The sequence below is a fragment of the Porites lutea genome, chromosome 2 (genome assembly GCF_958299795.1).
Source record: "Porites lutea chromosome 2, jaPorLute2.1, whole genome shotgun sequence".
In the NCBI taxonomy this organism is placed as follows: Eukaryota; Metazoa; Cnidaria; class Anthozoa; order Scleractinia; family Poritidae; genus Porites; species Porites lutea.
The window spans coordinates 48,566,787-48,579,702 of record NC_133202.1 but is presented as its reverse complement, the minus strand read 5'-3'; the positions used below and the strand labels follow the sequence as shown (position 1 = coordinate 48,579,702).

The window sequence follows — 12,916 nt, the reverse complement described above, 5'->3', positions numbered from 1 at the left end:
GACTTACAGTCTTCCCGCTAGCCTCTCACTCCCGGAAAAATATTCTGCTGTCCCTGAATCACTCAAAGCGGTAAATTTCATAGAAACTGTGCAATCGAGTGAAAGACAAAATTCTCGTTCTATCGCCCGAGTGGTTAAAGTACATGTGTTAGCCTGCAGAATGACCGGCCTTTTCGAAAGTGAGAAGTGGGATGCGTGGCATGCGTCGAAAGGTATAGGGGAAAAGGGGAGGCTTTGTGAGCCCAGGTAAGGTAGCCGAGAGAGGAGTAGCTTCCGTGTGACACCTGACGAAGCCCTTAATGCAAAAGAGGAAGTTAGCTGCGCCACAGACGAAATTAAACTCTGGTCAGTTGCTTCTGTAGGCTTCTGTAGGCTTCTGTAGACTGGTTAGTTGCTTCTGTAGTTAAAGGCCGCGCGTCGTCGAATTTTCTCTTTTCCCCCTAAAAAATACCGGCGCCTGCTACGCAGGCTGGCTTCTGCAACACGCATGCTCCTGAACGCGAGAACACGAAGCCTGGGACCAGACTCCGCAGTTAGGTTACTGGGACGAAAAGGCGAAAAGTAGTCTGGGGAGGAGAAAGCTCGATTCGCTTTCTCCCCGTTTTTTGCCACAGTCAGTTCCTGTCACTCGTCCCTAGCGCGCAATTCAGAAACAAATTCGGACAACCTGACAAGCGCTAGACTTGCTACAAGTCGACCTCACTAGTTTCTTAGCGAGCGGAGAGAGCTGAGTGCTCGAATCGTAAGCCAGTTAAGATTAGTTAAATTTCACAACAATGCCTGATTTCATATGGCTTTATCGAACTTGGATGGGTCATTTACTTGCTCAATTTTTCGGTTTGGCAAGACGTCGACGCAATTTCTTATAAATTCAATTTTAATCGGCACATAAAAGAAATCCTACTGAAAAAAGCAAGAGAAAAGTCCCCGGACATTTCACCATGGACCGCCCAGTGATTTGAGCAAACTACAATCTTGGACAAAAATGGACCAAAACTGGCGCATTTTAGTCTTCGCGCTGCTTCACCCAGTCCCTGATTTTGGTAGCATGTTCCAGGCTCTCAGATAGTGGGGAAGACGCGCGAAAGTGAAGTACACGCGAAAAGTTGGCGGGGCGGGAAAAAGGAAAAAGGGAGGGGATTTGCTCCCGTTTTATTTTCGTGTTCGTGTTTCTTAATTCAGCGGACCCGACTATCTCGGAGCCTGGAAAGGGCTATGATTTTGGGGGAAAGATAGTGAAACAGTTGTGGTGTCGCGAAATGTCGGCTGTTTCTCAAGCCAGGCAGGGAAGGGGGTTTGCTTTTCCATTTAACAATGTTTAATTTGTCCAAGACTGTGGGTACAGTTTGACCATAGTAGAGGGGACTACTAACTACGCTTTGACAGAGTGTACGTTGCCGAGGAAACAGCCAAAGTTTCGAGACACCACCACAGGTTTCCCCGCGAAATGACGTCTGAGTAACGGAGCAGAGATTCCATACTGATGACGCATCACTAGCCATTCTGATTAAGGGGTTTGTCCCATGGTCGCGACATGACGCATTGGACACATCACAATATGGTATGTATTCAGTGAGCTAGACTTTCTCAAAGTCCTTCGCTTCTCGTATCCGATTCCGGCAGTAGGCCCAAGCAAGAAAAAATTTGAGCTCGACCAAAAGTCTATTAGTGAGTCATCGTGTGCTTCAATAATTTTGTTTAGACCAAACAGTTAGGTTACTAAGAGTATGCATAAACGAATATTTAAGGCTCGTCTATGTGTCTATTATAATCCACACGATTATTCACCGATCACACGTAGCACCAAAAAATGCGGAAACAAAAAAGCAGTGCAAAAGAACTACTCAAACAAAATAAGCGAATGAAATGAAAAGGAAATGCCACTTTAAGTAAAAAAAACATTATTTAGTTGCTTCACACTCCATTTTTTCACCTGGACGGCAACGATGGGTTGCGGGGTTAATACTCTGACAGGAAAGTAGCTGATCAGCATCTCATTTCTCAATGAAACATCACTGCTTAATTAATATTACGGTCATGAGAATGAAGAAAATGATCCACAAGTAAAGAATGGCTTGATTGTTTTAACAAATTATCCTCAACAGTGCTTCAGGAAATGTGTGGAGAACATTGAGGAGAGAAAATGCATGTCGATATCGAGGTTCAGAGAGTAAAGCTAACTACAAGTAATAAAAATTTTAAAGTTTATTGATAGAAGGACGTGCACGTCCTTCATTTTATTTTATTTTATTTCTACCGAAGCGAAAGGACATTCTCTTGCTAATGTTAACTGAAATAGAAGATTCAATTCGACCAAAATACCTCATATCTTTAAAAAAGTTCCCTTACAAAGCCCCCAAGACGCCTTCGTATCTCGCGGTTTGCCCGTCACGCCTCGCGTGTAACAAGTGTCATCTCACTAACTTAAAAGAAAAAGATGAGATTGATCATATTGAGAGGGGGTACGTTTTGTTGGACGACAAACGTATGCTACATGTATAAAGCATACTCACAGTTCTGCTCTAGCTAATAAACAAATTCGCTAATTCTTTGAGAAAAATCTCGGAGGCCAAAAAAAAACTTGTTGGGAAAAGGTACATGTAATTACTTACACTTTCAAATTACATCGATAAAGAAACCTAGCAAAATTCGTTTTCCTGTTGTACCATTACTACAATTAATTATTGAAACTTGAAAGTTTCTTCACCAGCCAAACATATATTCCATGGCTTTGGAAACAAAGTTGGAATCTTTCTGCGGGGTCCTACTTCCATCAGGAACAACCTGTTTAAACAACAACAACAAAAAACATATTGTGGGCTTAATCCTACATTGTTAACATATCACCCAAAGGAATTTCTAAGAAGAGAAATTCGTTGTTCTCTTATTAATGACATGAATGGACCACCAAACACTGGGATAAATATTCAATGCGGATACAGTAAAGTATATATTTTCTTGCAGATAAATTTAATTGCAAATATTTTTCAGACAGACGTTTAGAAGACTGACCAGGTAGAAAAACGGTGGTGTGGGAATTTTAAAGCTTTTCTCCTTCAGAGACAACAGAAATGTCAGGATCAGTCAGGGCAACACTGGCCTACATAGCAGATAATAAAAGGGGGAGGGGTGGGGAAATTCGAACATGCGAGAGCACATGGGACGCGCACGCCTCCTCGCGTGCCTCCTCTCACACACCTGGGTTCCCCATTCCTTTTCCTTTTTAACACAAGCCATGCAGACTAGAATGGGTTTTCTTCATAATCATCGCAAAGTGGTGATCTGGGGATTCTCACATTGAAAGTGGTCCATGTTATTGGACCATCTTAATATTGGTCCATTGGTTCATTGGCCAATTGGCCTTAATTGGGCCAAAATATTAGACAACACATTATACACAGGTATGAAAAACTCTTAACCCTTCAAGCTCCATTATCTATATAGATATTCTCCAGACTGCTCTCCATACATTTCCTTAAAAAATTAGTTCAATGAATTTGACAAAAGATCAAAGTATTTTTCCTTTGGTGATCATTTTATTAATTGTCATAAGCTTTTTCTCTTGATGATGTTCAGATAGTATTTGGAGAAAATTGATGTTGGTCACTCTAGGGTTGAGATTACATTTTAGGAAGTCACTATGAATTTTATGTGATACAAGTACCTGATGGTCACTGCGTGCTGCTTGGTAAGCTGCTGTCAGTGGCCGCATTGGAGCTGGTTTATTAGATGCTGAGGATGGCATGCTGGTTTCAGTCCTGTCAGGTGTGCTTAGTATGTTTTCTTTTCCGTAAACGTCCATAACACTCTAAAGAATGGAGTTCACATGTTACCAACAAGGAGAATGAAGTTTACGCTTTTCGAAAAATGTTTGTATGTGGCAAAAATTAACCTTGATAATAAGCAAAGCAATTATTAAAGTCATCTTATGAAAAAGAGACAATAAAAAACACTCAAAGACATTTATTTTACTCATATTAACAACTATAACTACCTTGACTCACCAAAAGAAGAATAATAATCCACTGACAATAAAACATTTTGAGCCTCTGAACACAAAAACAATGGAGTGGAAGCTTGGCTTTTATTTTCCAGCATTCTCTTTAAACCCCTTCCTTTTTCAGGTTTTGCTGCCCGCATTTTATTACACTTAATACAAAGAAAGTCCTTGACAAAAAATACTGAAGAATTTGGAAAACTATTTTGTCCTTAACAAAGTGGCTATGAGTACAGAGACTACTCATTTCATCAAAGTTTGTGACATTACAACCAGTAAATGACCATGGAGCAAGTGACACCAAAGGTGCCACTTCAAAAATTATGTTCAGGTCTGTGTTCTAGCAGTGTCCGCTGGCCCCTTCCACCTTACTTATGCTCTAGGGAAACTATCTTGGTAAGACTTTCATAGAAATCCTATGTTGAGTACCCTAGATTTCAAAGGTTGAGAGCACTGTGCTTCCTTAAGTTTATTGTAGAGCACAGCCTTGATATTTCCATCATTTTAATGCAAGTTCAACAAAATTCCGGCAAAGTAAACATGACTGATACCTACCTTTTCAATACAAAGTACAACCCCCACCATGATATCAGTACCATACACCTTTCCATTCTTGCTAAGAGCCTGATGAGAACAAACAACAAGACAACTGAAAAGTGGATATGAGGGCAGCTTCATTAACCCCTTTAAGTCCCAATATCCATGTACAAATTCTCCAAACTGGTCTCTATACATTTCCATAGAGAATAAGTTGAGAAAATTTGATAAAATACCGATGCATTTTCCCTTAGGTGATCATTTTACTAACTCTCACAACCTTTTCTCTGGATTGTGTATTGTTATTATTAAGGAGAAAATTGGTGTTTGTCACTCTTGGGATGTAAACCAGACCCTCTCGAACCACCCGAGTTACTAAGATATGCCAAATGAGGGGAAGAAAATATGCAGGATGCAAAGAAAATCATTTTTACAGCTTGCCATTCGGGCAAGCTGAAGCTAGCACTTACCAGCCCAGTGAGATGTCATAAATTTCAACTAGCCCCAAAAGCTATATGATGAGCAGAATTGATTTCACAGTTCTTCCTTTATTCAAATTCCTCAAAAAACATCACTTGCCCATCGGGCAAGTAAAAACAGAATTCACTTGCCCGATAGTAAAATCCACTAGCCTAGGCTATCGGACACTACTATCTTTGCACGCTGATATGATGACGTTAAGTGCAAATGACTTTTGTGAAATTTTCAACTCTGTATTTTCTTACTTACCTTTTTGGCTTGCAATTTGGATTGATATTGAAGGTGCATCCAATTGCCTTTAGACGTCTGCAGTAAAAACAAAATAACACAACAAAACAAAGAAACTATATAAAGCATTTTTGGAACAATACATAACTTCATATATGCAACAAACATGATCATTAATTCAAAAAATCATTGTTCACGTCATAGTCGTGCAGTGACAGCAGAAAAAGAGCAAAATAGCGTGATGCACACACAAAGTTGTTGTAATGCTTACCGGTATCTAAAACTATTGCTTTTAGCCGTTTTCGTTGCTGTCATTGTCGTAGTTGCTTATTAAAACTCCCTACTCTTTAGTGAGTGAGTGTTATATCAGATAATTAGGCGAACTCACCACACTTTTTATTATGTTGCCATATTGAGAAAACTGTTGTAGAATAAAGGATGATGCAGCTGGAGGAAATCTAAGAGCATTTAAAATATTTTAGAGAAAGTTTAACATAATATGAACTACAAGGTACTGATGTAGCAAACTGAAAATAATGCTAGAACCAGACTTTGGTCATGCAGATCCTTACTTTAACTGACACTTAGTTATATGCAATTTTACTATTATAGACATGAGTGTTTTACTGGAAAATATACCACTCGTAAAATTCATAAAAACTACATCCGGGACCCGAGTGGTTTATTTTCGATAATCTCACACGTGAGTTTATCAATGACGTAATTTTGCTCTATTATTTTGTTGATGTCATTTTGTCTATATAATAAAAAGAACATTATACAGAGGCTTGAAGATATGAATTTTGTTTTCTCGTGGCAAAAACAATATTTTACTCACTGGCTGCGCTCGTTCGTAAAATATTGTTTTGCCACTCGAAAATAAAATTCATATCTTCACGCCACCGTGTAATATCCTCTATATCTTCGCATGATATCTTAGGAGGACTTATAAGCTGTGGGGTTTATCTCCGGAACAGAAAAAGCTCTTTGATGCTGAAGCTCTACATAGCAGTGCTGATCAAAACATGTTATTCATTTACTGGTACCGTATTTATTCGATTAACCGCCCTGGGCGCTTATTAAATTTTTGGACCTTGAGAGTGGGCGCTTATTCAAGGTGGGCACTTATTCGAGGCTGGGTGCTTATTAAATTTTCACCATTTTCAGCAACTGACGTATGTTCATTTTGTAACAAAACAATAAATGCTAATAGCAAAACACGAAGAAGTAACAAAGTAAGGTTTCTGTAAAATACTCTGAAGAAGACTCCGTGCTCGGGAAGTCTCTTATTAGAATTTATTCAATCAAGTGGGTGGGGTGGGGTGAGCGCTTATTTGAGTTTGATTGGGAGGAGTAGGGGTTGGGCGCTTATTCGAGGGTGGGCGCTTATTAACTTTTTCTGCCTTTAGGATGGGTGCTTATTCGAGGTGGGTGCTAATTCGAGGTTGGGCGCTTATTCGAATAAATACGGTATTTAAAATTAATAAATTAAGCTTAAGTTCAACATGACACAATAAATATAAACAATGAATATGGTAGCTATGGAAAAAAAAATGTAAATTGAGCATTATGTTTGGCTAACAAAAGTCACAAAATTTACAAAGCTTAGACAAGCTTCTCAATAATATTTTTTAGGTTTTCTCAAATAACTGAAAGCAGGAGCCTTGAGTTGCTCATTGGAAATACAATATGAGTTTGAAAAATTAATGTCAATAGAGAGCTTTATCCTTCTTACCCAAAAACTGTTACCCAACATTCATCCAAAACATCATCACTAGATATTGCCATACTGGAAAAAAAATTAAATACATGACAAAAAAAATTAATAAGAACAATAATTGTTCTTATATACACCTGTCAATTTTCATTTAAGTAACCTTTAGCTCAACTTTCCTTTCACAGGTAATTAGTTTTAGACTAATTGTGATACAAGTTGAGTTATTATATCAGAACACTGACTACTCTACTCTCTATTACTTTATCTGAGGCTAATAATGGAGAGATTTAGTTTCATGCTGATAGAGGGGGGGGGGGGGGGGGGGGCATTTGCGGGTTGCCAATACCGTAATACTACATGTATAAGAAAAATTGGCAAATACCGAAATACCGTGTTGAAAATCAATGAAATACCTATACAGCATTTATGATCGTCCATGCTTATTAAAGTTGTACATCCATCTCGCGTGCTTGTTTATCTCAAGCATGTAAGGGTGTTGCAGTTAATTTTTTATTTCAGTTAATCCTTATTTTTCCTTTGTTTCAAATTCATTAGCATACATTACCATACCCAAAAACATTATGGAAAAATAAAAATTAACTGAGATAAAAAATTTACTACAACATATGCGCAAAGAATTAAACTCAGACATTGCAAGAAAACATGAGTGGAAGACCTTGAATTGACTGGTACAAAAGCCTGGTCTTAAGATGCCCTACTAATTTCATCATAGATTAACGGTCAGAAATTGTGTATTCATTTACCATAATTAAGTTTAAAGTCTTAAAAATATTAACTATTATTAACCTAGGTATAGCTTACTGTTGCCTTAATTGTATTGACCCGCATTAGACAGAAGAGTGCAAATAAATGGTACTGCAGTACCGGGAAGGATCTTCTCTTACTGAATACTGTTACCTAAAAGGATGAAAAACTGCATACCGCAGGGCTAGATGATACCGCAATACCACACATTAAAATTAAAATAACTGAAATGCCGCTTGAAAAAAAGCTCAGTTTACCAAATTCAACCCCCATGTCCCCCTCTTATAGCAAACAGCAAACATCGGTTTGAAGTTGATAATAATTTCTTACATTTATTAAGAAATAAACAGTGATAGAACTCTCCAAAATGAGTTTGTAAGACTTATAGCTTTAAAATGAATTGATAAGATGAGAATTACCAATTGAAAGCAAGTTTCACTTACCCCTGGGTGTAAAATGGATCAATTTGGGTGGGAGAGGGAAATGAACTGCCACGTTGAGGACTAAATGGCTGTGAATCAACACCTGCCATGGTTATGTTACTTCCTGGTGTAGTGTATCCAGCACTTTTCCGGATTGTTGTATTAACAGCAGAAGCCATTGTCACATCCATTGGCTTTTTTTTTTTTAAAAAAAGAGTTAATTGTTAGTTGCCAAAATATGTATACAATCAGGGACGGCTTTATAGAAAGTTTACAATCAATGATAAACTAATAAGAGCAGGAATGGTTTGGTACATGTAGTTGGGGTGCTAGACTTGCCCTCAAAGTGCCAATTTCAAGTCTTTCTACTTTGCATAAATTTGTACATGGAATAGCAGTCTGATTTAGATGAAATGTGTGGACATTACCCACCCCAGTTTTATAAACAAATCGAAGCTGCTACAAAAAGAGTACTTTTTCCACGTACCTGTTCTTTGGAGAAGGGTGAATTACCAAACTCTGAGCCTCTTGCATCATAAAGTCCTTCAACTGGGGGAGCACTCATGGAATCTTTAGGAGGACAGCCTATAGAAGATCTAAAGGAAAGCATTGTGACAGTACGTCAAACTTTAAAACCATATGGCAGACAAGCTTAAATATGTCTAGTGATCTAACAACCAAAAAAAGGGCTAGCTTCGTTTCTAAAAAACTCCAAGCACTACCTGTATGAACCAATTAAGCAATAGAAAACGTTTTCCATGTTTGCATAGCCTGATATAAACACGAGAGGGGTTGGGAGAATTTGAGACAGTTATGCAAACCCAAGACGAAGTCGAGGGTTTACGTAACTGTCGAGAAAAAAACGCAAAACTCTTTGTTATGGCACTGATTAAAAGAGATATTCTTACCAGTTGCAAAGTCTTGTACACGACGTCTTGCACGCGAAAATCAGTTCTTGTTTTGCAAAAAGATGCTATTCAAAATACGGATTTTTCTCACTTAAACTGTCAGCTTAAGTGAAAAAAAATTGACACACCTTCTTTGTAACGATTCAGCCGACGGAGGAATTGGTAAATAAAGTAAACTTGTCGAGTTTTGAACTCGAAAACTTTTTCAAATTCGTGCTTGCGTGTTTAGCGCACGAAAAGCAAAACATCTTGACGCCACAACCATGTTTACATACTCTCATGCAAACACTCCTCTCAGCGCACATGCTATCTTAGTTATTTTATAAGAAATAATAATTCATAGCTTGTATAAGACTAACCTTGCAGGTGTTCTGTCAGTCTTAGTTACAAATCCTTGCGGCCTGAGTGGAGAACTCAATTGATGGGAGTAATTTCTTGGTGATGAAAGGGAACCAGTTTGGCCTGGACTTCCTTTATAAGACCCTAAGGAAGATCCTACTGGTCTTCCTCTTGGAATGGGCTGAGGGAAAAGATGTATATTAATTAATCAATTAATAATTAATACTCGTAAACAAAGTTAAACAAGAAGATCAGGAGAAGTTTGGATTCTCATAGTGCACAAATCATGCAAACAATTCAAATTTCTCCTGGGAATATGATTTAACATTTGTACATTGGTAAATGCCATTATTAAAATCTAATTACCAAATTAATAATATATCTATTAGACTTCCGAAGACAAATTGTTAGAGTGACTGGCTGAAAATCGAAGTATTGCAACAATATTTTTTCATTGTCCCCCTCTTCTAAAACTTGTTACTTGATGAACATAAGATAATTTTTTATTTACCCCCTTTGATAAAAAAAAAAAAGGAATTTAAGAAGTACAGCCTCCTCGTGATGTCCTGCATTATAATATATCTAGTACTCAGAATGCTTCATAACCTAACCTGTAGCTCGAAAAAACATTAAGTCTAAGGAGCGGAAGTTTGTACATTTGTCTGCAGGTCCACGCAAATCATGGCGCCAAACGTCAAAAAACCTATGAGATCATTTCTAAAGCTTTACAGCCGATTTACAAATCATAATCAGATAAATCGTACAAAGGGAAACACTTAAATCAACGCTTTTGGAACTTACCGAAGCGGCCGGAGAATTGCCGCCAAGAAGATACTGCGGTAAATAACCAGGGGATGATGGTGAGGCCATACTGTGACTTTCATGCACTGGATAAGGAAAAGAAGATATTTAGGATCACGGAAATAAAATCTAAACATAATAAGAACTAACTGTCTGCCCCTTACTGTGATCCATGATGAATATGATCGTTTCTTTGAATGAATTTTGCCACAATTTCCCTCGCTTGACTCGCGATTTTGCTTTCCAGAACACTGAACAAAATTATTTATAAATCATTGGTCAGCGGAGTTCTCTACGCAGGACATTCAAATAAGTCATAATTGAAGTATAAAGTGGGTGCGCATGAGGTCAAAAATTCGCACATTCGTGGCAAATTTTTTGCGTTTGAAAATGTCCTTTGTAAATCGTGCTAACCAAAGTTTTGCAACCCATGCACGGTTATGGTACCTCGTAGATGCAAGAGACCAGGTCTGTGGCCGCCTAGCTTGTTTCATAGGGCAGATTCTGCAAGGAAAAACGAAGCCTATTTACCACCATTCTTTGGATGTGGGAGACTTTGTGGTTGTAACCAACACTAAACATATTGCTCTAACGGGCAACAAATGGAACAAGAAGATTTATCGCCATCACACAGGTTATCCTGGCGGACTTAAAGAAGTTGTTGCCAGGAATCTCCATAGAACAGACGCGACTAGAATCTTATGGCGAGCGGTTAATGGCATGCTCCCGAAAAACAATCTCAGGCCTATTTGGATGAAGAGGTTATACTTGTTTGAAGACGATGAACATCCTTACGCGGAGAATATTTTTACCAAGCTGGAAGCTCCTGCTCCTCTTCCAAGGAGACTGATTGAGTATACTCCAGAGGAAATTGAAAACTATCCAAAGGTTTACTGATTCTCTATTACATTTGATAGTCTAGAGTGATTTGTTTGGCCCTTATTCGCTTCTTGCACATTTCTAGATTTGTTTTTCAGGCATGTTACGCTAAATAAACTCTCTTTGACACACACTGGTCCCTAAGATGGACAGCTGGAGTGGAAGCTGGTCGTTTTGATTTAAAGTCATTTCAGTATGATTACTCAAGCAGTGAAACTGCACAAGAATTTTGATCACTTCAAGTACAGTTTGCACAAGAAAAAAATTTGGTGTGAATATTCCTTGAAACTATTTACACCTTGACTAAATCAACTTGCATCAAAATGCTTTTGTATCAAAATGTTCGGTACCCATACCCCGGGAACCATACAGTGTGATGTTATAAAAAATTAAATTAATTGTAAATTATGGGATTTTGGGGGGGTATTATGAAATAACAAAATCCAAAAGGCCTGCTTGCCAAAAATTAGCATTCCAGGGCAAATTGTCTTTTAGATATAAGCCCAGTTATGCTCTGATGACTCCATACAAGTCCTTCTAAATTTGGCTCAGTTCATAACATTAGGAAGAAAGTCAAATTTATAAGCAATGTATAAAGTCATCGGAGACAATTTGCCCCACAATGCTACTTTTGGCAAGTAGGTCTTTCAGATATTTTTCTTTCAAAATATCCCAACAAATCCCATAATTTCAAAAATTTAATTTCTATGACAGCGTGCAAAGAAAATGGTGTCCAATAGCCTGGGGCTAGTGGATTTTTCTATTGGGCTAGTAAATTCTGTTCTTAACTTGCCCGACGGGCAAGTGATGTTTTTTGAGGAATTCAAATAACAGAAGAACTGTGAAATCAATTCTACTCGTCAAAAAGCTTTCAGGGCTAGTTGAAATGACACCAGGCTTCAGCTCGCCCAAATGGCAAGCTTTTAAAAATGATTTTCTTTGCACCCTGTATGATGTCATCACTTTTGAACTCTATTTGAGCCAGTCCTCAGAGAGTGGACTGTATTCCATTTTAAGTTGAGTGATTGAATAAGAGGACCATAGACCGTACCAATACTATCATTTTAAGATACTCATTGTTAAAACTGTTGAGATTGAGAGGCTGCCAGCTTGATTTTTTGCCGTGAGTGAAAATATATTGGGCAGACTCAGCAGAGTACAAGCTGCCTGTTGGATGGGTCTGTGGGTCAATCAGACAATGGCTGGTCAAGAATGGGTCTTCACCTGTCCAATCTTAAGATTCACTGGTTACATTGGCCACTCATTGAGAAAAATTATTTTAGTGCTACTCCTTGTTGGTAGTTTACTGATCATGTTCTAGATATGAAACTCTAGATTAGACAAGGCATAGAAAGTAGCAATGTGAGATGATGTTTTGTGCAAACTAGATTAATTAAATCAATAGAGAGGAACACTTAAAACAGTGACTGACTCAAAGCAAATATCAAAGGAAAATATTAATGACTGGGCAACATGCCATGACCAGTACCTGAATCACTATATTAAAGGGACAGTGTCCCGATTATGCGCACGCGCGAGCGTCATCTGTTTTTTTCTTCAAAAGGCAATAGAACTGTCATATTGACTTGACAAGATTTCCTTCCGGACCGCACCGCCGACAGAGATTTGTTGTTTATATTCTCAAGTAATATTTTAGACTTTCAAAGAAGTCTTTCGTCTTATACAAAAATTTGGCTCGCGGTTCGAAGACTTACCGCGACTTTATCGCTAGCTGGGCCCCCTCGCGACCCGAAAATCTCGTTCCGCTCGCTTTAAAAACATATTTTCTAATTTGAAACTCGTGTCAGAGGTCAGTTGTTCCAAGTCTAGTAATATCTGCCTG

General features: G+C 38.3%; 2 protein-coding genes across 2 annotated transcripts; one reads left to right on the top strand and one right to left on the bottom strand.

Annotated features, from left to right (window-relative positions):
- Nucleotides 1–2,190: 2,190 nt before the first annotated feature.
- LOC140927133 (nucleoporin NUP35-like) lies at nt 2,191–10,465 on the bottom strand. The gene is made up of 11 exons (XM_073376785.1): nt 10,359–10,465; nt 10,195–10,280; nt 9,414–9,574; nt 8,634–8,742; nt 8,168–8,340; nt 6,978–7,031; nt 5,631–5,700; nt 5,264–5,320; nt 4,553–4,621; nt 3,665–3,808; nt 2,191–2,784 (listed from the first exon to the last, which is right to left on the bottom strand). The coding sequence occupies exons 1-11, from the start codon at nt 10,366–10,368 to the stop codon at nt 2,704–2,706; spliced, it is 1,014 nt and encodes a 337-aa protein (XP_073232886.1). The 5' UTR covers nt 10,369–10,465; the 3' UTR covers nt 2,191–2,703.
- A 67-nt stretch (nt 10,466–10,532) lies between these two features.
- LOC140927132 (large ribosomal subunit protein uL13m-like) lies at nt 10,533–11,158 on the top strand. Its single transcript, XM_073376784.1, has one exon. It carries the CDS (start codon nt 10,537–10,539, stop codon nt 11,089–11,091), a length of 555 nt encoding a protein of 184 aa, XP_073232885.1. The 5' UTR covers nt 10,533–10,536; the 3' UTR covers nt 11,092–11,158.
- The last annotated feature ends 1,758 nt before the right edge of the window (nt 11,159–12,916 follow it).

Coding starts and splice junctions, on each gene's coding strand:
- LOC140927133 (XM_073376785.1), bottom strand. Junction 5,701..6,977: donor TGTTGGGTAACAGTTTTTGG/GTAAGAAGGATA, acceptor AAATGCTCTTAG/ATTTCCTCCAGCTGCATCAT. Junction 4,622..5,263: donor CCAAATTGCAAGCCAAAAAG/GTAAGTAAGAAA, acceptor TGTTCTCATCAG/GCTCTTAGCAAGAATGGAAA.
- LOC140927132 (XM_073376784.1), top strand. CDS start 10,537: ATGAGGTCAAAAATTCGCACATTCGTGGCAAATTTTTTGCGTTTGAAA.